This window comes from Monodelphis domestica, chromosome 1 (assembly GCF_027887165.1).
Source record: "Monodelphis domestica isolate mMonDom1 chromosome 1, mMonDom1.pri, whole genome shotgun sequence".
Lineage (NCBI taxonomy): Eukaryota > Metazoa > Chordata > Mammalia > Didelphimorphia > Didelphidae > Monodelphis > Monodelphis domestica.
In genome coordinates this window covers 254,237,066-254,263,207 of record NC_077227.1, presented here as the reverse complement: position 1 = coordinate 254,263,207, position 26,142 = coordinate 254,237,066, and the positions used below count along the sequence as shown (strand labels likewise).

The 26,142-nt window shown below is 35.3% G+C and overlaps 1 protein-coding gene across 11 annotated transcripts in view; it reads left to right on the top strand.

Annotated features, from left to right (window-relative positions):
• Window positions 1-26,142, top strand: part of GPATCH2L (G-patch domain containing 2 like) — an 89,326-nt gene that overhangs the window by 34,679 nt on the left and 28,505 nt on the right. For 8 of the 11 annotated variants that reach the window (XM_056810634.1, XM_056810633.1, XM_007472772.3 and 5 more), the window contains 6 exons: window positions 4,849-4,913; window positions 7,388-7,564; window positions 14,274-14,353; window positions 16,551-16,618; window positions 18,271-18,325; window positions 20,281-20,366. In XM_056810634.1, coding sequence (XP_056666612.1) covers window positions 4,849-4,913; window positions 7,388-7,564; window positions 14,274-14,353; window positions 16,551-16,618; window positions 18,271-18,325; window positions 20,281-20,366 — 531 coding nt within the window. Of the gene's footprint in view, window positions 1-4,848; window positions 4,914-7,387; window positions 7,565-11,905; window positions 12,028-14,273; window positions 14,354-16,550; window positions 16,619-18,270; window positions 18,326-20,280; window positions 20,367-26,142 lie in introns of those variants that run through there. The other 3 variants (XM_056810639.1, XM_056810638.1, XM_056810640.1) reach the window with 2 other exon arrangements.

Sequence of the window (26,142 nt, the reverse complement as noted above, 5' to 3'; positions counted from 1 at the left end):
TCACTAGGTCTGACTCTCAGGCCACTGAGCCACCTAGCTCCTTTCTTCTTCTTCTTTTTTAAAAAAATGATTTGTACTAGTTTTGAAGTTTCCTTCTTAGGTTTTTTGCTGCTTTATTTTTCCCTTTGAACTTTTTTAAGAACAAAGTATTTCATGAGATGTTATAATAAAGCTGGTCTTGTTTGGTTTTGGCAAGTTACTGTGAGAGTAAACTGGGGATATTAGTCCTATATGGGAACCTGACATGCTTTAGGATAATATATACATATAGTTTCAAAATTAAGTCATCAGCATTTTATTCAGTTGAAAATTTGCTATATATTTTGCATCTTTTTCTTTCTAATATTGACTATTTCCTTGTGGTATATAACTATTGGGAGAGTACCAAAAAGATATGGACACTTTGTTCCTTTTTTTTTGTAAATTCCAAATTGACATGCAGAGTGGTTGAACCACTCACTGTACAGTCTTACCACAGTCTATCATTGACTTTATCTGTCAGTTTTTACTTTTGCCGTTTGCATGGAGTGAAATGAAATCCTTAAAGTTGTTTTAATTTGGATTTCTGTTAGTGATTTTGGAGCATGACTTAATGCCACTTATAGTTTGCCACTCTTCTGTTGAGACCTTTGCTCATTTTCATATCCTTTGACCACTTATTTGTGAGTTAAAATATTACTAGAATATTTCTGGAAAAGAAAATGCATTTTTTTAAATGTTCTATTTAAATGAAACAATTTCCAAGTGCTGCTGCTAAGTAAGCACATAATTGTATCTCAAAAGTGTCTTTCAGATATAAAAAGCAAAAAACAAAACCAAAAGTCTTTCATGATTTTGAAGTAGATCACTGAAGAAAATAGCTCTTTCTCCTTGTGATCCAGAAGCCCATCTGCTGTTGTACAAAGGGAAAAAGTGTGCCTTTTATTGTCCTTAAGTGACTATTCATTATGAACCACGTATAAACATTTTTGTATTTAGCAACTAGGGTGGGCAGTGAGTTGGCACAGTGTATGGAGTGCCAGGCTTGGAGGACGGAGAACTCATCTTCTTGAGTTAAAATCTGGCCCCAGGCACTTACTTACCTTTGTGATCCCTGGGCAAATCACGTAACCCTATATGCCCCAGTTTCCTCATCTGGAAAATGAGCTGGAAAAGGAAATGGCAAATCATTCCAATATCTTTGCAAAGAAATCCCAAAATGGAATCACAAGAGTGAGAGACAGTGGAAAAATAGTTGGAAAAAAATTTTGTTGGGAAAAATTTTTTTCATTAGCTTCATGGAAAAGCCAGATTACATTGTATGATTTCAGCAAAAACAGACCAAGTCATCACAAGATGATTTTTCTTTGGGAATGATGTTGCTAGTAATGTAAAATATATATTGGCAGGAAACTTTAAAATTACTTTGACCTTCATATTACTTGCCTAGCATATATCCTTTGCAATGGAGAAATAAGAGTCTTTTCCAGGAAAATCAGGGGTAAAGCAAGGATGTCTATTGTCACAAATATTTGCTGTAGTTCTTGAGCTCTAGCAATAAAACAAGAAAAAAAAATGGAGAGAATAAGGTAAGCAAAGAGGAAGTAAGATTATTGCTGTTTTCTGGTCATGTGATAGCTGATTTTGAGAGCTCTTGAGAGTTAAGATGAATTGAAGCAAAAACATCAGTAAAAGGTAGCAGGATATAAAATAAACTCACAAAAATCATTATCCTTCCTGATGATTTTTATGGGTTTATTTTAAAACAGGCTGTTCTAAAAAGAGGAAAAGCATATTATCAGTAATCATTTAGTGGTGTAAGGAGTTCGATAAAGTGAGGAGAGCAGTTTGACAGAAACTTGGTTTAAGAAAGATGTACAGATAGAAAGATAGAAAAGAAGAAGGAGAGATTATTAAACTTTTACCCTATAAATATACCTAAAATTCCTAATTAACTAAAATTTCCTAAAACTCTGTCATCTCAGGACAGGTTCTTCTGCCTGGTACACCAGGCCTGATCTCTATAAGTTATTCATTAACTATCTAACTCTCTAAAATAATAGACAGCCACCACTCATTCACTCATTCCTTCAATCAGTTTTCTATAGTAGCCCAACTTTTAGTAGCCAACGCCAATAGCTCCCTGCCTCAAAGATGGACCTCCTGCTCTCTAGAGATCCCAGAGGCAAAAGACCCCCAACTGACAGTGGCTGCTTCCTTTCTCTCCTCACTGATCAACTGTACCCCCTAACTTTCTGTCAGAGGGCCTGCTACTTCCTCTCCTCAGGCCTAGTTTCCCTGGTAATGGAATCTTCAGCTCTGGCTCACTGACTCCTGTCAGTTCTGATCTACTTAGAAATCCTGCTCTCTTGCCTCTTAAGAAGACAAAGGGAGAGATTAAGAAAATCCCTTTAACAGTGGGAATAATATACCAATAGCTGTTCAGTCCTGTCTTGCACCTATGGGTTTAGCAAAGATGACAAAAAAGGAAAATGACAACTTTTGAAGATTTGTGAAAGAATGGGCATAGGAATGCACTATTGGAACTATGAATTGGTCTAGCCATTTTGGAAAGGAATTATACCACTTAAGTCTCTTAAACTGCTTATCCTTTGACCTATTAATACTATTAATTAAGCATATACCTCAGAAAGATAAAAGAGGGAAAAGGATCCACATGGATATTTTTAGCAATACTTTTTGTTCTAGAAAAGAACTGGAAATCAAGAGGGAGGGAATTCAGTTGGGGATGGCTTATTAAACTTGTATATTATTGCACCATAAGAAATGGCAAAAATGAATGGCTTAAGAGAAACCTTCAAAGACTTGTGAATTGATGTAAAGTGAATTAGAAGAACAAATAGAATAACTAGAATTCTGTAAAGAAAAACAGTTTTGAAAGACAAAAGATTCTAATCCATGCAGTGACTAACTGGCTCCAAAAGACTGATAAAGCATGTTCCCACCTCCTGACATAGTGTGATGGACTAGCAGTGTAGAATGAGGTGTACATTTTCAGACCTGGCCAATAGATTTGTTTGGCTCAACAATGTTTATATTTATAATGGAGAGTGCTTTTTGAGGGTAAGGGAATTGTACTGTAAAGGGTACTAGTGATAATGCTATAGAAAATGTCATTGAAGCATTAAAAATGCTTAGCTGAGAACAGAAGGAAACTCCAGGGAGGCTGAAGAGCAGAATAGCTTGGAATTAATGTGTTGAATTTATTTGTATTCTTTAATAAAAAACAAACTATACGTAATTGAGATTGATGGTTTTATATAAGAACATGGAAAAAGGAACCAGTGTTTGCATTTACAAGAATTCATTGAAGAATGTAGTAAAATGAAATATTTTTATTAAGAATTAGCCAATTCATGCTGCTGCAAATAGCCAAGATTCAAAGAAAGACACATTAATGTTAGTTAGCATTACCATTGTATTTGACTAGATTACAGAATAAATTAGATCTTAGGTCATAGGATCATAGATAGTTGTAGAATCAGGTGGAACTTCAGAGACTCCAGAATCCAGAGTCCTTCTTTTACAAATGAGATTAAAGGGTCAGGGAGTTTGAGTGGGATGCCTGAGGGCCACACAAGTAGGCAGCATCCAAGGCAAGAACTGAACCTACATTCTCTTATTGCAGAACCAATGTACAAAGAAGTTAGGTTTAAATGCAGCATGATCCTAATCTTGGGATCACAGATTTAGAATTGGAAGTGATCTCAGACGACATCAATTCTAATTCCGTTAGTTTACATATGAGGAAATTTATGACTTGCTCATGGTCACACAGTTAAGTATCTGAGGCAGGATTTGAAAGGTCTTCCTGTCTCAAGCACAGCACAATTGTAATATGCTAATCACTGTGCCTGGCACATAGTAAGCATTATATAAGTGTTGTTATCATGATTATTAGTCCTTGTGTCACTTAGCTGCCTCTGATCTTTAGACATTGCATAAAATGCAATTTTACCCAATATATCTATCCCTTTTGTAATAGGTTGCAAAGCTATTATCTATGATATTCTTGCTTTTTGTCATCCTCAGGTTCTTCTATTTGCAGCATTTGAAAACAATGGTTTCAATCTAAGAAAACCTTCATTTCAGAAATCTGTTGAAGATATGATAAAAAAATAAAATCAGAAGTTGCAGAAACTGCTGCTGCTGCAAGTTCAGAAAATGAAGCTGATTAGAAATGTCATAACTTGAATTAATAAAGTTTGGTGTAGTGGTGGTGGCAGTATCCCCCCCTTCCCTCCTCCCCCCAGCTCCTTTCTGAAAATGGATGCTTTCAGTACTTTGACATTGGAAGACATGAAGTTCAGAAAATGTCATAACTTTGTTGTTATACATTGTATGGTGTTTCTTCTGTTTTTGCCTGCTCTTATTCAGTAGCAAAAATAAGATCTATTAAGGTCATTAGCATTTAATAATTATGACTAAAGTGTTTTTAAAAATTAAAGTTAAATTTAGGTAACTTGATCAATTCCTTTCTAAATAAACTTTTTGTTGTAGCAAATATCTTCTTTTTGGGGGGAAACTACATATTTATATACATATATAATGCCCTAAGCTAATTAAGCAACCTCACATTGTCAAAGACTATCTTAAATCCAGAGATTTAATTATGTTCATATACTCCATGAACACTTGACACATGAAAAATTTCTAGAAATTATAGAGCCATGAATTCTTGTTGGGACATAAGAAATTTTTCCTTTGAAAATTTCTGGAAATTTTTTAGGTTTTAATCACAATGTGAATGCAATAAAATCTTGATCTTTAAATTTAATTTGAGGTGTTTAAAATATTGTATGATTGGTACTGATGTGTATTTTTTATTTTTTTATTCCTTTTTTTCAGTGAAACCAGCAGTGTATGTAGTAGCAGTGATACAGGTCTCTTCACCAATGATGAAGGTCGGCAAGGTAATCTTGATCTCAGAGTCCTAAGGCTGTGCTCAGTATTTATGAGTGAAGTCTTGTAATTATAAGAGTGACTCTTTTAGAATCTGGCACTTGTGTAGTGTGTTTGAATAATAGGGGTGGGACTTTCATTGTGAGTCAACGAATATGTCCTTAGTTTGTCCTTTTGTAATTGTGTGATATGTAAAACTTTCTTACTCTTGTGCAAGAAAGATTTAATTGCCTTTATATATTTTTATTCCTGAAAAGCTTAAAAATTTGATGCATGTGGTTTATTTTAGGAAACATCTTCATACTTTCTACAGACATGTAATTCATAATATGGAACACTGCAAGAAGGTTTAATATATTAATAATAAGAGCTTTTATTGCCTAAAAATATGTATTTTTGTTTCATAGGCTTGCCTTATGTGATTCTGAAAATGTTTCTACCTTCTGGGTTGAAGTTTCCTTATTTATATAATGGAGTTTGGTTAGATTTTTTTTTTTAAACTAGCACTAACATTCTAGGATTCTCTGTAGGGAGTTAATGGCACAAGCATAGTGACTATATCTCTAATTCACAGTTCACTCTTTCAGACCCCACTAACAGCTGGAAGCATCCGGCTATGCCTGGAAAATGCAGGACTAACCCACCCACACTTCAGAGCTGTCGAAGGTCTATAATAATCTGCACACCTCAGAGCTGTCAGGGTTCAGTCATAATATGAGATTGCATTCTTACCTTCATATTACTCTAGGACTATTTAATGCAATGTCAATTACTGTGGGTGCCACTTTGAATATTATAAGGAGAAATCATTTGTTATATAGGTAGCCTAGTTTGATTTGGAGGCTTTATCTATATAGGTAGGCTTCTGGAGTCTCAGTCAGTACAGACTCAGTTCAGGCCAAGTCTGGTAATTCCTCCAAGGTCCTTTTGATATGCACAGAAAACTGTACATATTGCCCAGAACTATTAATATTTGATCCTTTATTTTGACTTATTGAAAGAGAAACACTTGGAGTTACCTAATAAATTTTTCCAAGTTTATGAAATGTTATTATAGGAACATGACTGTAGTGTAAAGGATTAAATTTAGTAAGACCTTTATGAAAATGACAATTACATATTGGGTAGCCAAGGGAGATTGTGAATATTTTTTCTTGGTGGTCTTTTTTTTACTTTTTTTTTTCAATTATAGAAAGATACTCTTTTTTTTCTTTCTGTCTTGGTAACAACTTTAAGACAGAAGTGTAAAGGCTAGGGAAACCTGATTAAGTGACTTGCCCTAGAGGTTACATCAGACCTGCCACTTACTATGCTACCTAGCTGTCCCCAAAGATACTCATCTTTTTATGGAGTATCGTTATAGTCCTGAGTAGGGTTAAGAATCTCCTCTAGTTGATTTGTCAAGATCTCTTTTAGCCTAGTGAAGGTATGTTTAATTTTTTTCAAGTCTTACATAAATGCTTAGGAACTATCGCATCCCCTTTCAGAACAGCATTTAGCCTTTCTCATCTGACAACATTTATCTGCACAGAATATGCTTAGTGAAAGTTCTGGGGAATTTTTTTTTTTTTAGATTAGAAGGTATAATGAACATATGTAAGATAGAACATCTTATAGTAAATCATCTTTAATTCTATTATTGCTGGTTATGTTGGTGTGTCTTTTTGAAGGGACAATAGGCAGGTCTCATAGAAATATCATTGGGTTCAGATCATTTACCAACAGCTTTATTATTTGCATTAACTTTGCTTTTTGGAGACCTCCAAAATGATTTAATATTTGTCACAATCCTGTATTTAAATTCAGATGACTGGCAGATTCAGAATAGTTCTTTTAGGTTGCAATTCACAGCAGGATTAATGTACATATTAACTCTTCCAGTATTACTGGGGTAATATTAGGTTTAGTGCTTTCTTACCTTGCCTGTCATTTCTTAATTCCATGGTTTTGAGAAGAGGAATGACACAATTTATGATATATATGTTTTGGCAGACAGAAGTTTCCCCAACAATAGAGGACATTTTGTCCTCCTTTAACAGGAAGACTCCTTAAGTTACAAACGAGGAGATGGAGATTTCTGTCCTGGCCTTGCCATTAATAATCAATTACCTATATGACCTTTAGCATAGAAAATAATTTCTCGGGGCTTCCATTTCCTCATCGATAAAATGAATGGATTGGATTATGTGATCATTAAGATCCCTTCCAACTCTAAAATTCTATTTTATTGTTAATTTCTTACCATTTCTTAAATTAATGTTAGTTTCTTAGTGGTAGCCTTTTGAGTCAGTGCTGAGTTGCTTATCTCCCTCCCATTAATGAAATATTGGGGCAAAAGATGCTCTTATACAACATAAGGCTTGAATATCTAGAATACATCCTGGGAACAACAAAATTTGGATTTCAAGGCAGTTTTTGGATTAGAGCCTTCAAGTAGGCTTCCTCATAGGACTTAAGTGTTGGTAACTTGACTTACTTGTTTCAGGGGATGATGAACAGAGTGATTGGTTCTATGAAGGTGAATGTGTCTCAGGATTCACTGTCCCTAATCTCCTCCCCAAGTGGGCACCCGATCATCGATCTGAAATGGAGAGAATGGATGCAGGACTAGACAAACTTTCAGATTCCACATTCCTTTTGCCCTCCCGTCCAGCTCAAAGAGGTGAGACCTGAAGGTGTTTGGAAAACATGATTGATGATATAATTATTTAAACACACATCTACGTATCTATGGATTGGGTGATTGTCACATTGCTGAAGGATCTATAAATTCCTACCTGCCTATTGATGATGACCTGAACATCTGAACTTTGAGAATGGTTTTGGGATTCCTCTAGACAACTATATGAGTTTAGACTAAGGCTAGAGGTCTTGAAACTCACCTGGGTTGCTAGAGGTTTCAGAGCTGCCACATGATCTCTTTAGGCTTTAGTTGCCTCTTCTGTAAAATTCAGATAAAGGGAAATACGTAGAGTATATGGTAAGTAAAGAGGAGTTCCTTCAGTTCAGTACTACCCATTGCATTTCTATTAGGATGCTGCAGGTCAACCTTGGCTCACTGCTCACTGTTTACTGCTTATTCCATGCTGAAGCTAATGGTTTTTTAGCTTTCTACTGGAAGATGCTGAAATGTTGACTCTGTTGGCTTGAGGAGAACAGATTTTAGAAAAAAATGGGTTTAGAATAATGGCATATTATTAAGAAAGAGTTGATTAAAAAGTATTTCTTTGAATAACTTTTATTCCCATTTTTTAGTTTTTCCATTGTATCATAAAATTAAAGAATGTTAAAGCTGATAAAGACCCTTAAAGACTGTAGAATCCAACCCTTTTGTTTTATAGATTTCTTACTGCAACTTTCATCCCCACTGTCCCTCTCCTTCCTTTCATTTTTTTTTCAGTATATCACCCCTGTTCTGATCTTGTTTTCTTTGCTTCATATTTTGAATCCTATAGTTGAATACTTCAGCTCAATACTGCTTTCTACCCTTGAAATCTCTGACTCATTTGGTATTATTGCCATTCACACATTGCTGAACCTTTACCAGTTTAATGCTCTCCCCTTCCCAACTCCTCCAAATTCATCTTGAGTATTTATACTTAAATGCTGATGGATGTCACAAAACTTTGCAGATTGTTTCCTCCACAAATTTATATTATCTAATCTCAACTGGATCTTTGTAGCCCAATAGGAGTATTTTTATAAAATTTTTCTTCTTAAGTCCTCTTTGCCATTCTTCCACCCTTGCAAAGGGACCCATTGTCTTATTTAAAACAAAGAAGAGGCCATCTACTGTCAGTAACTTCTTATCTTCTATTCCATACCATAATATTTCTCTACATTATTTTAAATTCTTTCTTCCTTTGCTCCCATCTCTGAGAAAAGGTAGGTTCTTTTCTGGGTTTAGAATTGAACATTAGCATAAAAGTAGTCCCCGTTACCTTTGGGAAATTACAGAGGTATTTTAATAATGCCAATATTTTATAGTGTCAACAAACATTCTTTTATTCTAAATAGTATTCTTCCACTGGTGTTGCATGGTTGAAAGGCATGGAATACTTCGAAATTGAGTCACCCAAAATACATTGTAGAGTTGCATGGTGACCATGAATAGTCTGTAACAAGTTATAAATTGAATTTCATGGGAATAGTGATGTAAAAGGTCTCATTAAAGAAATAAATGTGATGAAAAAGAAGATGGATTTAAAACCATAAGAGCAAGTGGTGACTGATAAGTCAATATTTTTCATTGGTATCACTAATGGCAAAAGAAGGTGACTCCCAGAATGTTGTGTAGATAACATCTGTGATGTCCTTATGGTCAAACTTGGTTGGTCTCTATATCATTGGAGGGAATATCCACACATCAGTAGGTCACAGATGCATTAAAATATGTAAATATTAATTGTTCCATTCCATCAAACTGTCCTTATAGCTCTGTTTCCTTTTACAATGACATCAAAGATGGTGGCTTAGTAGCAGTGAAAGCTAAAACTGTTCTGAGAATCCTCCCAAATCAACTTTAAAATAGTGCCTCAAAATGACTGAAGTCAGAGATCCAACAAGGAGACTTGAATGAGGGGATCCTCCTGAGGAAAACAACTTGAAAAGTAGGTAGAGAAAGTAGATTTTCACAGGATGTGGGGGAACCAGAAATAAAATTGCACACAGAACAGTGCTGGCTGACCACCTCCCACCTCTTGCACCAGGATCCAAACCTGGGTATATGCCAGCCTTGGGATCCTGGGACCCTGCCTAAGCCAATAGAAGAGCACTCCTCATCCACACCTTGAAGTCCCAAGTGCTGGCATTAGCCTAAAATGAGACCCCCAAAATCAGTAGTACTTGGCCATTTTAAGACTTGGTAAAGCCTCATAGCCCTAGAGCAAAATAGTTCACAGTGCTCTTAAGTCTTGCAAGCCATCAGCAGAGGAGCCAGAATCAGTGGTTTTCAGAACTCCTAGTTTACAGACCAAAAAAAAAAAAAGACTGGGAAAATGAGCAAACAGCAAAAGAAATATCTAATCATAGAAAATTTTTATGGGGAACAAAAAGGGTAAAACAACCATATGCAAAACTTCAAAAAAAGGGGGAGGGAATTGGTCTCAGGTAGTGGAAAACATAAATGAAAGCAATGCAAAAAGAAAATGGCTTAAAAAGCAAAATTGGATAAGAGGAAAAAAGAGGCACAAAAATACAATAAAAAAAGTTTCTTAAAAAAGTTCCACGAAAAGTAGAATGTACTAAGTGATAGAAGCTAATGACTTCATTAAATGACAAGAAACAATAAAACAAAATCAGAAGAATGAAGGAGAAGAGAATATGAAAAATATAATTGAAAAACAATCGACCTTGAAAATAGATCCATGAGAGACACTCTAAGAATTATTGGACTATCTGAAAGTCATGATTAAAAAAAAAAAGGCTTCACATTATATTACAAGAAATTATCAAAGAAAACTGCCCTGATATTCTTGAACAAGAGGGTAAAATAGAAATCAAAAAAATCCACAGATCACCTCCTGCAATAAATCCCCAAATCACAAATGAGATTCATAGGAGAATTGATTATCTTCACTTATTGAGTCTAATTGTTCACCTCCTATTCACTTCTTAACTTCTTGCAGTTTGACTTCTAGGTTCAGCATTCAGCCAAACTTTTGAGGTGACTAATAGTCTGTTAACTGCTAAATCTCATGACTTTATTTTTTTTGGTTCACTTGCTACTTATCTTTCTTAGTGTTCAGCACATTGACCACTCCCTCCTCTTGGATACACTCTTTCCCTGGGCTTCCTTGATGCTTTTCTGTCTCATTCTCGGTTGTTGGTTTCTTCATGCTTTGTTGGATCATTATATATTTACTCCTTTATCATGGGTGTTTCCTTTGATGACTGCAATTATCTACTTCCATAGCCTTAATTACTACCTGTAAGCAAAAGGTTCAGAAGCTATTATCTCTGGTCTTAAACTCCCTAAACCCCAGTTCTTTAACACTAGGTAGCTTGCTGGAGATTTCCACCAGTATATCCTGTAGTTATCTTGTAAACAACATGTTCAAAACAAAACTCATTTATCTTTTCCCCTAAACTTCCCCCTCATCAAGTGTTCCTTATTTCTGCTAGGGGCATCACAATTCTAATCACTTGATGTCCTCCTTTTTCTCTTCAACTCTCCCACATACCTTGATAATCTAATAACTTTCCAAGTTTTGTTGATTTTGCTCCCCCAAAGTCTCTTTTATCTCTTCCATATTCTTTACTCAAAATGCTATAACCATAATTCAGGCACCTATCACTTTGTATTTGGACTATTAAAATTGTCTTTTAACATTTTATTACCTTTTTTTTTTAAACCCTTACCTTCCATCTTAGAGTCAGTACTGTGTATTGGCTCCAAGGCAGAAGAGCAGTAAGGGCTAGGCAATGGGGGTTAAGTGACTTTTGCCCAGGGTCACATAGCTGGGAAGTGTCTGAGGCCATATTTGAACCTAGGACCTCCTGTCTCTAGGCTTGACTCAATCCACTGAGCCCACCCAGCTGCCCCCTTACCTTTTGTTTTTATATCACCTTCAGTTTTGAATTTATTTCTCCCTGCCTTCTTTTCTACCTTCCAGTCTCCTCCTTCAGTCTTCTCATCACTTTTTCCCCCAGGAGTCATCCTTTATAACAAAGATGAAAAATAAAAGAAAAGCCTTTAGGCAAAACCAATCATTGTCTTGACAGTATATGCATCTTTCCTTATCCATAGTCCATAGAGAAGGAAGACTTCCTTCAAGATGGAGTGATTGGAAATAAAAAAGGCTAGCTTTTTCACAGCTACTCCAACATGGATTAAAAACACCAGATCTATCTTCTGCCTTGGAGCCAATACGTAGTATTGACTCCAAGATGGAAGGTAAGGGTTTTAACCCCCCCCTCCCCAAAAAAAACCCTAAACACCAGATCTAGAAATTTTTGTTTAAGAAGTCTATGGAGAAACTACAGAAGGGCATTTCTATCCTAGATCCACACAGAGACAGCCAGAAGCCTACAAGCAGTAGAGAAGGGGTCCAGACAGAAAATCCTGGTTAGGGAGCATGGCTCACAAAAAGCTTTCCAGCTCAAGAATGAAGGCAAGTCATTTAAACTTAGAGGCTGAAACTATGTAGAGGGAACCCCAATCAGGGTCTGGCCAAGGAGCTAGGAGCCTATAACGATATTTCTCAGAAGCTCTTGAAGGATCACCTGTATCAGACTCCCTAGGAATGACTTCCAAGTGGTTGCTATATGTAGTACCAGCATTGTACACACAATACACAGAGGTATGCCCTGCCTATCTAGGATTTAGTACTAGACCCTGCATAATACAGATTAGTACAAAGAAGACCTTCAACCTTCCTTATACTCCAGAAGTGCCCAAAGCCTGGCCCCAATATGAAGTCTCTAAGAAGCTAAGCTAGAAGAGTGTGCAAACACAAGTAAGTGTTAGTGATAAAGAAATATGAAGCCAGAAACTAGAAAATAATTTCACATCATCCATAGGCAAAAAGGCTAAGCTTAGCTATATAAATAACTTTTTAAAAAAATTTGATTTTATAATTCTGAATCCAATGCCCCAAAATATTTTTGTGTATGAAGTATGACAAAAGAGATTATAAATGAAACCATTAATTTCTTTTCCATATTGCTTAGTACTCTGTCCCCTGACTCTATAGTCTAGCCAAACTGACTTGGACTTTTTTTTTACACACAGCCTCCTCCACACCTAAAATGTTCTTTTCCTCACTTCTACCTAATAGAATTCCTTTCTTTCAAGATGAATCTTAAATATTATGTTTTATATGCTACATATATACTGTGATAAAATATTTTGATATAATATCTTATTTTTTCCCTAATTACATGTGATAATTTTTAATGTTTTCTGAAATTAGGAGATCTAAATTGTCTTCTTCCCTCCCTTTGCTTGTCCTTTCCCACCCAGAGATTGTAAGCAGTTTGATCTAGGATATGTAGGATCATGCAAAACATTTTTCCATTATCGATCATATTGTGAAAGAATGCTCAGATAGCCCCCAAACTCCAAAATAAAAACACACACACAAAAAAATAAAGTGAAAAATAGTATACTTTGATCTGCATTCAGACTCCCATCACTTTTTCAGGAGGTGGATAGCATTTTTCATTGAAAGTCTTTCAGAATTGTCTTGGTTCATTGAATTGCTGTGAATAGCTAAGTCTTTCACAGTTAATTTATTATACAATATTGCTATTACCATAAATAATGATCTCCTGGTTCTGCTCATTTCTCTTTGTATCAGTTCATATAGGTCTTCCCATGTTTTTCTGAAACCATGTCCCTCATCATTTCTTAGAGCACATATAGCATTCCATCACAATCATATACCACAACTTTTTTAACCATTCTCCAATGGACAAGCAGCCTTTCAATTTCCAATTCTTTGCTACCACACAAAGAGCTACTTAAATATTTTTGTACAAACAGATTCTTTTCCCTTTTCTTTGATCTTTTTGGGCTACAAACCTAGTTTTGTGCTATTACTGGATCAAAGGATATGCACATACCTTTCTTAATCCCCTATCTGAAACCACTCTCCCCTTTGTGTCCTCCCTCCTAAAGTACTTTGTATTCTGTTTTTCTTCCTTCCTTCCTCCCTCCCTCTCCTCCCCTTCCTCACAGATTATTTCATTTTTTTTGTATTTGTAGCCCCCAATACATTAGATACTACTTGGTATACATAGTAGATACTTAATAAATATTTGTTGACTGTGTGACCATCAGAAAGAAACAATGTAATTACAGAAGAAACATGGCTCAAGGGATAGAGTATTGGGCTTAGAAACAAGGAGATAGAGTAAAATTCCACTTCTGTCATATCAAATGTGACTAGACAAGTCATTTACCCTCTAACTACATTGGTCAGTCATATAAATATCATAATAATAAGCTAGGGCTTATTTATATGCAGTACTTTGTAATCTTCATTGGTGAAGGTAGTTCCCCAAACTGATTAGACATCATAGATCCTTCTTGTATAATTAAAATCATAAAATTTAAAGACTTAGGATTTTGGAATAGCTAAAATTTGGAAAATGAGTTTTATCAATCCAGTTTCCATGTCAAAATTAGTAGAAATTTGTTGGTAAAGCCTTTAAGGTAACAGATAACTTCAATAAGCAGTTGGCTTTATTGAGGGCTAAAACTTACAAACTTCTTGAGGATGGAGATAGTTTCAGGATTTTTCCTTGTTTTTGATTTATTGTTTTAAAAATTCCCAGCACATACTACTGTGTCTTGCACATGGTAGTTGATTAATAAATCTTTGTTCTGTTGAAATTGAATGTTGAGGTTCTTTAGCCTTTATTTTCAGGGTTCCATGCACGCTTGAATCGACTACCTGGAGCTGCTGCCCGATGCCTCAGAAAGGGAAGAAGAAGGCTTGTTGGAAAGGTGATGCCCCTCAACGTATTTATTGGCATAAGTAGGGTAATAATATTTCCTATTGAGTATGTATACCTTTTGATAATCAAAAGTGTTACTGTAATTTAGCACACTATTCCCTGTAACTAGTTTGGCATACTTATATTATTTCTATTAGTTTGTATTAACAAGGTTGAATTCATTTGGGAATGAATGGAAAGCCAGAGGTCTTCAAGTTTTGTTTTGTTTTGTTGCTCAAGATTTTTTATCATTACTTTTTATCTAAATTTATGAAGATTTCTTTATTCATTGTAATTTTGATCTTTCACCCTAATATTTGTCAGAGATCATCAAGAATAATAATTGCTACTGAATGAGGCCTCAAGACTTCTTAAAATTTTGTGAAGTACGTAATGAGGGCCAAAAGATTAAGATCCCTACTTGGCCAGAGAGGGTCAGAAGGCGAGTTAGAGGTAGGAATATGAAGAAGATGATTCAGAGTGTATTTTCCAAATTTTTAAATGTCAATTGTTAAAAAAAATTTGTAGAGACGGGGATTTTACTTTTTATAATCTACATTACAGTCCCCATATAGAAAAGTCATTTTATATAGGGAATCTGAGAACTAGAGAGGTGTTGTCTTGTATCTTTGAGTTTGGCACCTTTCTTACCACTTCACATTACCTGGATTCAATTATTGGGAGAATACTTCTGAAGCTCATTTTGTATATTTTAGGATATCCCATATCTTTTCTGTTTTGTTGAAAGCTCCTCATTGGAGAACCTAGTAAGATAAGAGAATTTAGTGGTGAAGAGGGAAAAGGGGACTTTCTCACTTTCTCCCCTTCTCTGTCTACTAGATTTGACTGCTAATAGTCTCTCCTTCAACTACCTTTACTTCATTTTAACTAATGTAAAATAAGAGCCATCAACTGGTATGGAGTAAATCAGGCTTACTGTAGTTTAACTAGGAGGGGACAAGAGGCTATTGTGGAAATATATCTAACAATTGCAAATGAATAGGATAAATATTTACTTGTTAAATTCATCTTCATCACCTTAAAAGGAGTATTTGTTATTTATAGTGGAGGCCACTATTCTACCCACCTTCCCCTACTTCTCTATCTCTTGTCCCTCTCTTCTCTTTTTCTAAATTGTAATCATAAATAATGAGTTTCATTCACAGCTCCCTGCCAGCGAGCTGCTAATTACTGAAAGTACAGCGTGCAATTTACACAGTAATAAACTGTAAATTTAAACATTACGGCATTTTAACTTAATAATTTTTCTGCTGTAACAAATAGCCCATTTTTCACCCATCCCTCCCTTCTACTCCCCTACTTCATGTGTGTCCATGACCAGGAAGCATGGCCATAAGGGATGAAGAATACAAGGTGTAAAACCTTTTCATTTAGCTCTATTCCTGTGCATAACCTGACCTCAAATTAATTTTCTATAGTAAATTGATGTGCAGCTTAATGTTTAGATTAATTCACCACACAGATGAACACATAGAATACTTGCTCAGAGATTGTGGGCACACAACAAGCTTATATATTTCTTGACTTTTTTGTGCACTTGACTTGTACTTACCCAGGCTTAACATATGTATGTATTTGTGCAACTCTTATTTGTGTTATGTATTAGCATATGCACACAGCCTAGTAGTCCATTTGCCTTGAGATACTGTAATAAATGTTCATGTTGAATGAAGGGTGAGTTATTCCTGTCATTTCACTATATTCCAAAGATGATAGTTCTGTGATCATTTACATTACCTTCTCATACCCTGCTGTTAAAACTTAGGCTAAGGAATGATCAGTTTGCATAAACAGTATCACTTTTTATTTCTTGGGTAAGTTGGAGAAGAAAAAATGTTCGGATACAAATATATGGTGACTAATTTTAGTATTCAAATCCTTCACAATTCATTCAACTCATTTTTTGAATGCTCACTATGTCCAAGGCACTGCACTAAGGATTTGGGGGGATATGAAGATTCACAAGATAATCCCTTTCCTTATGGAGTTTACAGTCTGGCAGTAAGCCCATCAGACCCATTGAAAACAAGGCTGGGTTAACTTTGGTGTCTTGTCTGTTGACCAACATAATTGACTTTGACTTTAACCATTAAAGTACTTTTAAAAAAATCCAGTGGATAATTATGCTCTGTGTCAGTGCAGCATTCGTGGTAGCGGTGACATATTTCACTTCTCTGTCTTTCTAGGAGACCAGCATGAGCACTTTAGGGCCTGAGAGGGTAGGCCACATTATTAGCGATCCACGTCAGAAAGAGTAAGTACTTGTATTTCTGGTTGTTTGATTTAGAAAGATCAGGAATTTCCTGTTCTATATAGTGGGGAGAAAGAAGGGGAATTTTTATAACTACCAGAAATTTGCCATATAAACTATTAGCATTATCAAAGAGACTTCTAACACCCATTGAAATGTTCTTTATGGCATTTGTTCTATCTAGAGCACTAAACCATTATGACATGTTCTCTATAGCTGTTTTTTTCATTTCTTCTACTTTTCCTTCTTGCTTTGTTCTTTAGACATAAATGCTGTTAAAAGGTAGCCTCTTATAAGTTTTTTATATTCTTTTTCTCTTAATATAAATCTACAAAATTGATAATTGCCTATAGCTACCATCTTCTCCTTTGCAATTACGTAGTTAACGTGTTGAGCGCTTGCTGTTTTCAAAGCATTTGGCTTATGACACTGGGTGGCAGAAATGGCTTTGCTTACTATTAAAAGGATGAGATCTCATGCAACTTTATAGAGAAAGAATTTTTGTGTTAATTACTGGTGCTAAAAAGTCCTTCAAGGACCTCTTGTTTTGAGCAAACTATTTGTTGATGGAGGAATTTTCTGTCCTTTCTTATGACAGCCATATTCTCAAAATCTTGTTCCACTTGATATACAATAGGACCTCATTTTATGTGACCAGTGTGTTTCAAGACGCTTCACATAAGTTGAAAATCACATGTAATAGTGAACTTCACTTTTTTTTAATAAGTATTTCTTACACAAACATACTTAGGCCCTTTAAAACTTTTCTTAGGCTTATCAGAGCTACCAACCTCATTACTCTTTTACTTTAGAGTAATATTATTATATTAATAAAACATTAATGAAACAGACAAGCACTGCTCTGTCTGTGACATGACTTGTTACGAGTGAGAATTCCAGACAAAGACTGAATGCAGGAGAAAATGTTTGACATTGTCATTCAATCACACTTAACACGGATTGAGAATGAGTGTGATTGAATCGTTGCAAGACTTACTCTGCTTGGGATAATGGAGTGGGCTTAGTGCATTAATTAAGAATTTTTATTTTACATATTTTTCTACCATTAATTTTTTTTATTTCCAATTGTGTTTACCTGAATTTGGGTGTTGAGTTCACATAAAAGGAAGTCCTATTGTAATGACTCTTTGGCTTCTTCTTACCACAGTTGGGAGACAGTTTCAACAGAATATATTTATTTATCTAACATAGGTACTATTTCAATCTATAACAGCAGACAAAGATACTTGTAATCTGTGGTTAAACTTGTGTTGACTTGGGGATCATGTTGTTAGCAGTTTATTTGCATAGCTCAGCAAATGGGTTCATTATCATGTTGCCTCATACTTGCTATTCTCATTTAGAAGGCTTTTCCTTTGAAAAGTTGTTTCCTGTTTAAGGCTTGCACATGTTTAATATTTCTTTCCCTCTCTCCCCCAATTCCATCTTTTTTCATTTCCTTAATTCATTTTCCCTTCATCTTTTTGTTTTCCCTTCCTTTATTTTTTCCCTGCTTCTTGTATTTTGTTTTCTTCCTTTTTTGTTCTTTCCCTCCCTTTAGTTTCTGGTTGTCATCAACAGGAAAGAGAGAGCGCAACCAGGTAAGTTGGCTCTTTGGTCATCTTTATTTTATCATTTGGTTTCCTTTTCTCTAGAAAGAACAAAGCGTTGACTTCTGATTTTCCCCACATTCCTGCCTGTTCACATGAGGTAAGGAAGTCATTATCCATACGTTGTGTTTTGGTAGCCTATGTATTCTGTGTTTCATGGATATTTGACTCACTGAATTATACTGTGCCTTAGAAGACACCTGTAAGGTTGCTGTGGCTAATTTTGTTTTCAGGGTTCAGTTTTGTGGTGGTTATTTTTTAGTTGCTGATTCTTTATAGGCTAACAAGTGGCAATCAGTTATTTTGTTTTAAATTGGCAATAAGGATATCACAGAATGAACTACATGTAGATTTTTCTGAGGTGAAGTATTTCCATTTTTAGTTTTATGTTTTTTTCCTCCTGGTGATTAGTCTTACAGAAGAGAATATGTTAATTGTGGAGGCTTATCAATAAAACTTTCTTACTTTTAAGTGTCTATGGGTTTGGAGGATATCTGTTAGTGAAATTGCTGTAATACTAATAAAACAGTATTCATCTCTAAAAGCCAGAAAGTAATTTTTATTTTTTAGAAGATATTTTTAGTTCTGGGCCTTTTTGGGGAGGGAGGAGGATGATAAAGGTGATTTTGAAACTTGGACAAAGGAGGCAAGAATATATAACTATATTTTGATGTATTAAAAGTATTAATTAGCTTGCTTTATGCTAAGTGTTTCATATAGAACTTGACATTTGTATAGCATTCTTTTTCAAAACCCTTTGACTTCTATCCCAATAACCTTGTGAATTAATCAGGATGGGGAATAATAACAGTAATAATCAGCACATAGCACTTTCAAGGTTGCAGAATACTTTACATACATTGTGTCATTTGACTCTCACAACAAACTTGTGAAGCAGGTACTATAAGATATTATTTTTATTTCTTATTACAGCTCATAAGTTTCAGAAGAGAGATTTGAACCCAGGTGATCTTAGCTTCATGTCTGGCACTCTATAATTCTTGTGAGAAAACACTAGATGGGCCTAAGGTTATGTAGCAAGTTGGTAACACAGCTATGACTAGAACCTAGATTTTCTGATTCTCTGGCTGTACCTTTTTTTTTTTAACCCTTACTATCTGTCCTAATAACAATTCTTAAGACAGAAGGACAAGAACTAGGCAAATAGGGTTAAATGACTTGCCCAGGGTCATACAGCTACAAAGCATTTAGGGCTAGATTTGAACCCAGGGCCTCCCAACTCCAGGCTTGGCTCTGTTTACTGTACTTCTTAGCTGCCCCATACCATTTTCAAAATAACTGTATTGCAGATACTTTTTTCATTCACCAAAATGATTCTTTGAGTTAGGAGGATAGGAAATAAATAATTTGCCATTCTACTCAAGAATGGGTTTGAATGGAGTCCAAGTTTATAGGCAAAACCACCTATTAATTGTACTTTTGTAGAAAATACTATACAGATATCACTTCCACATTTCAACTTTCCCCTTTATGGTTTCTCTATATCACAGGTTGGCATAAGAAATTAACTAGGAATTTTGGGGTAGTTTTGCAGAAGCTGCAGATGACATGGGAAGGCAGCAGAAACACAGGAAATCTTTAGAAATTCATTTTACTTAACATTGATCAACATATAATCCTTGACCAAATATTTAATCCAGATTTTGCAATAAGGTACTGTAATACCCCATAATAGAAAAAGAAAAAATTCAGACTTCTCCGGTATGAAAGGAAGACCAAAAAATTTTCCATGGATTTGCCAGATCCTGGGGGCTCCGTGCCCTCACTCTCACAATGTGGAAGGGATACCTGGATTATCGTTCATTAAAGAATATTCATTCTTTTTGAGGAAACGACTGGCTGGGCTATAATCACATAGCATAATGTTGAGCATTCTATAACCTCACCAAATAGTTTTGTGCTAATGTTTTGGGATGGCATAAATGATGGAGGTAGAGTGGAGAGAGCACTCTGAAAGCGGGATTCTTTTTTCAAGGTCAGGTTGTATCCTTCAAGTGGGGGCTTATTGAAATGACTTCCTTTTTGTTCTTTCAGTTCAATCCCCTTTCTCCTCTCTATTCTTTGGATGTTCTTGCTGATGCTTCTCACCGAAGATGCTTACCAGCACACTGTTCTGCCAGGTAATATTTCTGGTCTCTTTGAGAGGTTCCTCTCATTTCCTTGTAGTCAATGCCAATTAAAGGCTCATTTGTAAAGACTGTTAGTAATATTGCTTCTCCAGAGTGAGGTTCTCTTAAGGAACTAGAGGAGAAAGCAAGTGAAATGCTTTTCTTTTTACAACAGAGGTAGAGTTGGATAGTCTGAGGTCTGTTGTTAATTCTCTGCAAATTGATAAACCAGAGAACAGTATTAAACTGTTTATTTCAAACATATTTGTTGGGTATGTATTGTAAATGCAATTTCTTGTGTAGATTGATAGATGCCAATTAGTGAAACACTGTTTGATCTAATGGCAAAAAGGACTTATTCCATGCATTTTTCCACCTAATAATTTTTATATAGGAATGGCTGTGCAATGTTTAAAAGATGAAACCTTCATGGGCACAATCATTATTTCCATATGACTCCAGTCACAGGCCTCTGATACACAGCAGAATTAAGTAGGAAAGTTGGAAAAAAGTTTTTTGAAAGGAAGAATGTTAAAAATAGTTGTACAGAAAATATGAAAACTCTTTAGTGTATACCACTCCTCCCTTAATCTTTATTCTGGATTTTAATCCTTAGTTTAAAAAGGCTTATGTGAATGCAGCTCCCTCACACTTTGGCTGTTTGATTAGGTGACTGGTGCTTTCATCACACTCGAAGTACATCCCTTCTCAGATAGACTTAGCATATTATATTCATGTCAGGAGCAAAGTGGAGTGAGCAGCTTTGTCCTTACCTTAGCTCTGCCAGTTAGGTTATGTGATGCTGAATTATTGGGGTTCCCAGTTTCCTTTAAAAAACTGCCTGCATAGCAGCTTGCATTTTTTTATCTCTATATTTCATTATTCACATTATTCACTTCCATTTCTTGCCTATCAGGATTGGTGGCTAGGAGGTGGGAACATGATGGCTAGGCTGTACTCCTGGGCACACTAAATTACGGGGAAACATTGTGTATTGCTTCACATATTTGGTACTGGCTGAAAGCTAAGGAGAGTGAATACAGGTGATGATATCTCTCTTTTCTCTCACTCCTAAATACCATTCCTTTTTTTGTTAATCATTTGATAAGCACACATGGCCTCTGTGAAACCTTTAGAAAATGTGAATAATAAAACACTGAACCTTCCAGGCCATCTTTTACTACCCTAGGATAATGTGAGTGTGCCTTCTCTCTGTAGTCTTTTTAGGAAGAGGTTTCTAGCCACTCAAGGACTTTTCCAACTGCTCTTGGGGCCAAATAGTCAGAATTGATTATCAGTTGTTGGGATTGTGGACTTTGGGTGTAGGAGGAAGAGATTTTTTTTGGATACATGCTTGGCACTGAGGAGAGTTGGTCTTAGGAGACAGCTTTTCCTTTTTTCTATCTCATTTTATATGTAGTGGGGAAAGATTTCATTCAAAGCATCTTGGCAGCATTGGGAATTTCACACCCATCATTAGAATGGTTTTTGTGTGTGTGGTGACTGTGTTATCATTAGTGTATAATTTTATTTTGCGAAGAGAGAAGTGTTTCCTGTTTTATCACAGCATTCCCTGAGGACAGTTGGTGTATTAATTTGCTGTATTGCCTCCTGGCTGTTCCCAGGCTGTTTTCCTCTTCATCTTGGAATTTTTAATGGCCCTGGTGCCTCTTGGGAGGAATGCAAGGAAGAGTACCTCAGGGAGTGCTTCCCTTTTTTCACATGCCTATAATTACTCTCCTTTAAGAGCACAAAGAATTTGATAATCATGCTTAGGCTATGAAGATTTCAGACTTTCAGGCTGCTGAGCAGATTCAGCTCCTGCATGGACAACTTTAATTCCAATTTCTTAAACATTTGACAAGTATAAAGGTTCTTCAACATCTTCATAATAGATAGATCCTGTAGCTATATAGCTACAATGTAACTGAAGGATCATTGATGATTTTTCAGGATTCTTCAACTTGTTGCTAATGGATTGTGATGTTAATATTTTTGAAAGGACAGGCAAAATATTTAAAACTGACATTATTACCTCATAAAATAATCGTAAAAACACTTAAAAATAATAGCAAGTGGAAATGGGTTGGGAGATGGTCTAATCTTTGTGGGTTTTTTGCTCTAAGATCTGTAGTTTTTTTTAGTTTAAAAAAAAAGATGGGTCAAGAGATTTGATATACACTTATCCTAGTGGTGCCATAGATGTTTCATGTTTGTGACAAAGGTGCTTCGTGGCTTGATCAATGAGGTAAGTAAATTTTATAGGTGATGTTAGCTGTATTCTTAGTGAGTTTTTAGGTAACGATTCCTTATAGGAGATAGTATGTTTCATAGAATAATTTTAGATTCTTGTTTCCTTTTGTTCTTTGAATTAAGATTATATTTAAATTTAATTTAAAGCCTAAAGAGATAATTGCTTTTAGTTTAATTTGCTGCTATATTTCTTCAGTTGACTCAATTCTTAGTTTCTTATACCATAATACAGTGGTTAGAGTGCCAATAAATTGGGATTAGGGATATAATTGATATTATCTATGTAGGAGATGCAGTGACATTTTGATTTAGGAGATCTCTTTTAAATATGGAAGTTCTTGGTGATTTATATTGAACATAGAAACTTTTCATAAGAGCATTAAGAACAAAGCTTGAGAAAAGAATATTATCACACTTAGACTATACTTGCTTAAGAATATTTTCAGTAAGGAATTATAGTCTATCCTCTCTGAGAAAATAAAATAAGACCAATACCCACCTATCTCTCTGTGTTGAAAAAGAAATAGTCTTAATTTTTTTTCCTCTTAATTTGTGAATGTTTCATTAAATTTTATCCAGTTAATTCTTAATTCTTTGGTGAAAATGTGAACCCTTATTGACTCTCTTTAGTCTTAGATACTGAATCATAAAGGACATTTCCAAGTTCTTACATTATGTAGTCAAACTTCCTTCTTTGTAAAGTGGCTTGGTTGGTATTCTGTCAAAGAAGTCTGATGCTTCCAGTTTTCACCAGATTGCAGGAATTCATATATTTAGTGCAGGAAATTGTTAGATTTCTATCTTGTCCAATTCTCTCAATTAATATAAGGTACCTGAGGCCCAGCAAAGTTAAGTGATATATTCAGGTTAGTGAGTAGCAGAGCTGGAATTCAAACTCAGGTCCTTTGCTACAAGTTTAGCATACTTTCTTTTTTTCTTTTTCTTTTTTTTAAATCCTTACATTCCGTCTTAGAATTAATACTGGGTTCTAAAGCAGAAGAGTGGTATGGGCTAGGCAGTGGGGTGGGGGGTTAAGTGACTTGCCCAGGGTCACACAGGAAGTGTCTGAGGCCGAATTTGAACCCAGAACCTCCTATCTCTGGACCTGACTCTCAAACAACTGAGCAACCCAGCTGCCCCCGGCATACTTTCTAATGTTGCCTCCTTGAGTTCTCTCAGTCCCTTTGTTCACAGCCCCCTACCCTACCTCATAAGCTCACACAATGCATAGAAGTTCGTTTTCCTAATAGGTTTGTAAAGAATTTTCTGGGAACTCTTGGCTGACTTAGGTCATTGGTTGCTGGTAGCACCTAAAAACAAATCTATAACTTTTGCCTTTAGTAAAACTTTGTAAAGAGTGAGAAGAAATAACATGTCTTTATCTCTTAGGTTTGGTATCTTTTTCTTGTTGTTCAGGTGTGGTCTTATTTTTTCAATGCTAAAAATGATGAAATGTTATTTTATAATCTATCTCTTTTTGTAGATTATTTTGCTTGTTTTTTTCAGTAAGACAGTTATAATGCTATGAAAGTTCTACTTTTTAAAAAAAATATTTTGTCTTCCCAATTACATATAATAATTTTTAACATGTCTGAAATTATAAGATCCAAATCATCTTCCTTTTTTCCTTACTTTCCTCCTCCCTTAGAGGGTAAGCAATTTGATCTGGGTTAAAAATGTATGATCTGGCAAAACATATTACATACTGTTCAGTTTGGGAGAGAATACTCAAATAGAATCAAAATCCAAAAATAAAAACAGAAATAAAATAAAATGAAAAATGATATACTTTGATCTGTATTCAGAATCCATCAGTTCTTTTTCTGAAGGCAGATAGCATTCTTTGTCATTACGTCCTTTAAAATTGGCTTGAATTATTGTATTGCTGAGAGTAGCCAAGTCTTTTCATAGTTGATTGTCATATAATATTGCCATTACTGTGTACAGTGTTCTCCTGCTTGCTTTATTCTGCATCAGTTCATGTAGGTCTTCTCAGATGTTTTTGAAATCATCTTGCTCGTCATTTCTTATAGCACAATAGTATTTCATCCTAGTCATATACTGCAGTTTGTTCAGCCATCCCCCAATTAATGAGCATCCCCTCAATTTCCAGTTCTTTGCCACCACAAAAAGAGCTGCTATAAATATTTTTGTACAAATTGGTCCTTTTCCCTTTTTTTAAATTTCTTTGTGATTTAGACCTAGTAGTGATATCCTTTATCACAATATTACTGGATCAAAGAATATGCACAGTGTCATATTCCTTTGGGCATAATTCCAAATTGCCTTTCAGCATGGTTAGATCAGTTCACAATTCCATCAGCAATGCATTAGTGTCCCAGTTTTGCCGCATTTCCTAAAACATTTATCCTTTACTGTATTTATCATATTAGCTAATATGATATGTATGAGGTGATACCTCAGAGTTGTTTTAATCTGCTTTTCTCTAATCATATGTAATTAAATTAGTGATTTAAAACACATTTTCATATGACGATAGATAGTTTTGATTTCCTCACCTGAAACTTGTTATTCATATCCTTTGACCATTTGACTCAGTTCTTTATCTATTTAAGAAATGAGGCCTTTGTCAGAGAAATTTGCTGTTTCCTTTCTATCTTGGTTACCTTAGTTTTGTTTGTACAAAAACCTTTTTACTTAACATAATCAAAATGATTTATTTTACATTTTGTAATGTTCTCTATCTCTTGTTTGGTCATAAATTCTTCCCTTAAATATAGATCTGATAGGTAAAGTATTCATGTTCCCTTAATTTGCTTATATAGTATCACTCTTTATATCTAAGCCCCTTCTTGACTATCTTGGTTATAGAGTGTGAGATATTGGTCTATACCTAGTTTCCTACCATAAGCTTTTCCAATTTTCCAAGCAGTTTTTGTCAAATAGTGAGTTCTTATCCCAAAAGCTGGGATGTTTGGGTTTCTTAAATACTAAATTGTAGTGACCATTAACAACTTTATATTACGTATCTAATCTATTCCATTGATCCATCATTCTATTTCTTTTTTTTTTTAATTTTAAACATTATTTTATTTGGTCATTTCCAAACATTATTCACTGGAAACAAAGATCATTTTCTTTTCCACCCCCCTTCCCCCCCCCCCCCCCCACCTTTCCCTCTCCCATAGCCGAAGCACGATTCCACTGGTTATCACATGTGTTCTTGACTCGAACCCATTTCCCTGTTGTTGGAATTTGCATTAGAGTGTTCATTTAGAGTCTCTCCTCAGTCATATCCCCTCCAACCCTGTAGTCAAGCAGTTGCTTTTCATCGGTGTTTTTACTCCCACAGTTTATCCTCTGCTTGTGGATAGTATTTTTTAGATCCCTGCAGATTGTTCAGGGACATTGCATTGACACTAATGGAGAAGTCCATCACCTTCGATTGTACCACAGTGTATCAGTCTCTGTGTACAATGTTTTCCTGGTTCTGCTCCTCTCGCTCTGCATCACTTCCTGGAGGTTGTTCCAGTCTCCATGGAATTCCTCTACTTTATTATTCCTTTTAGCACAA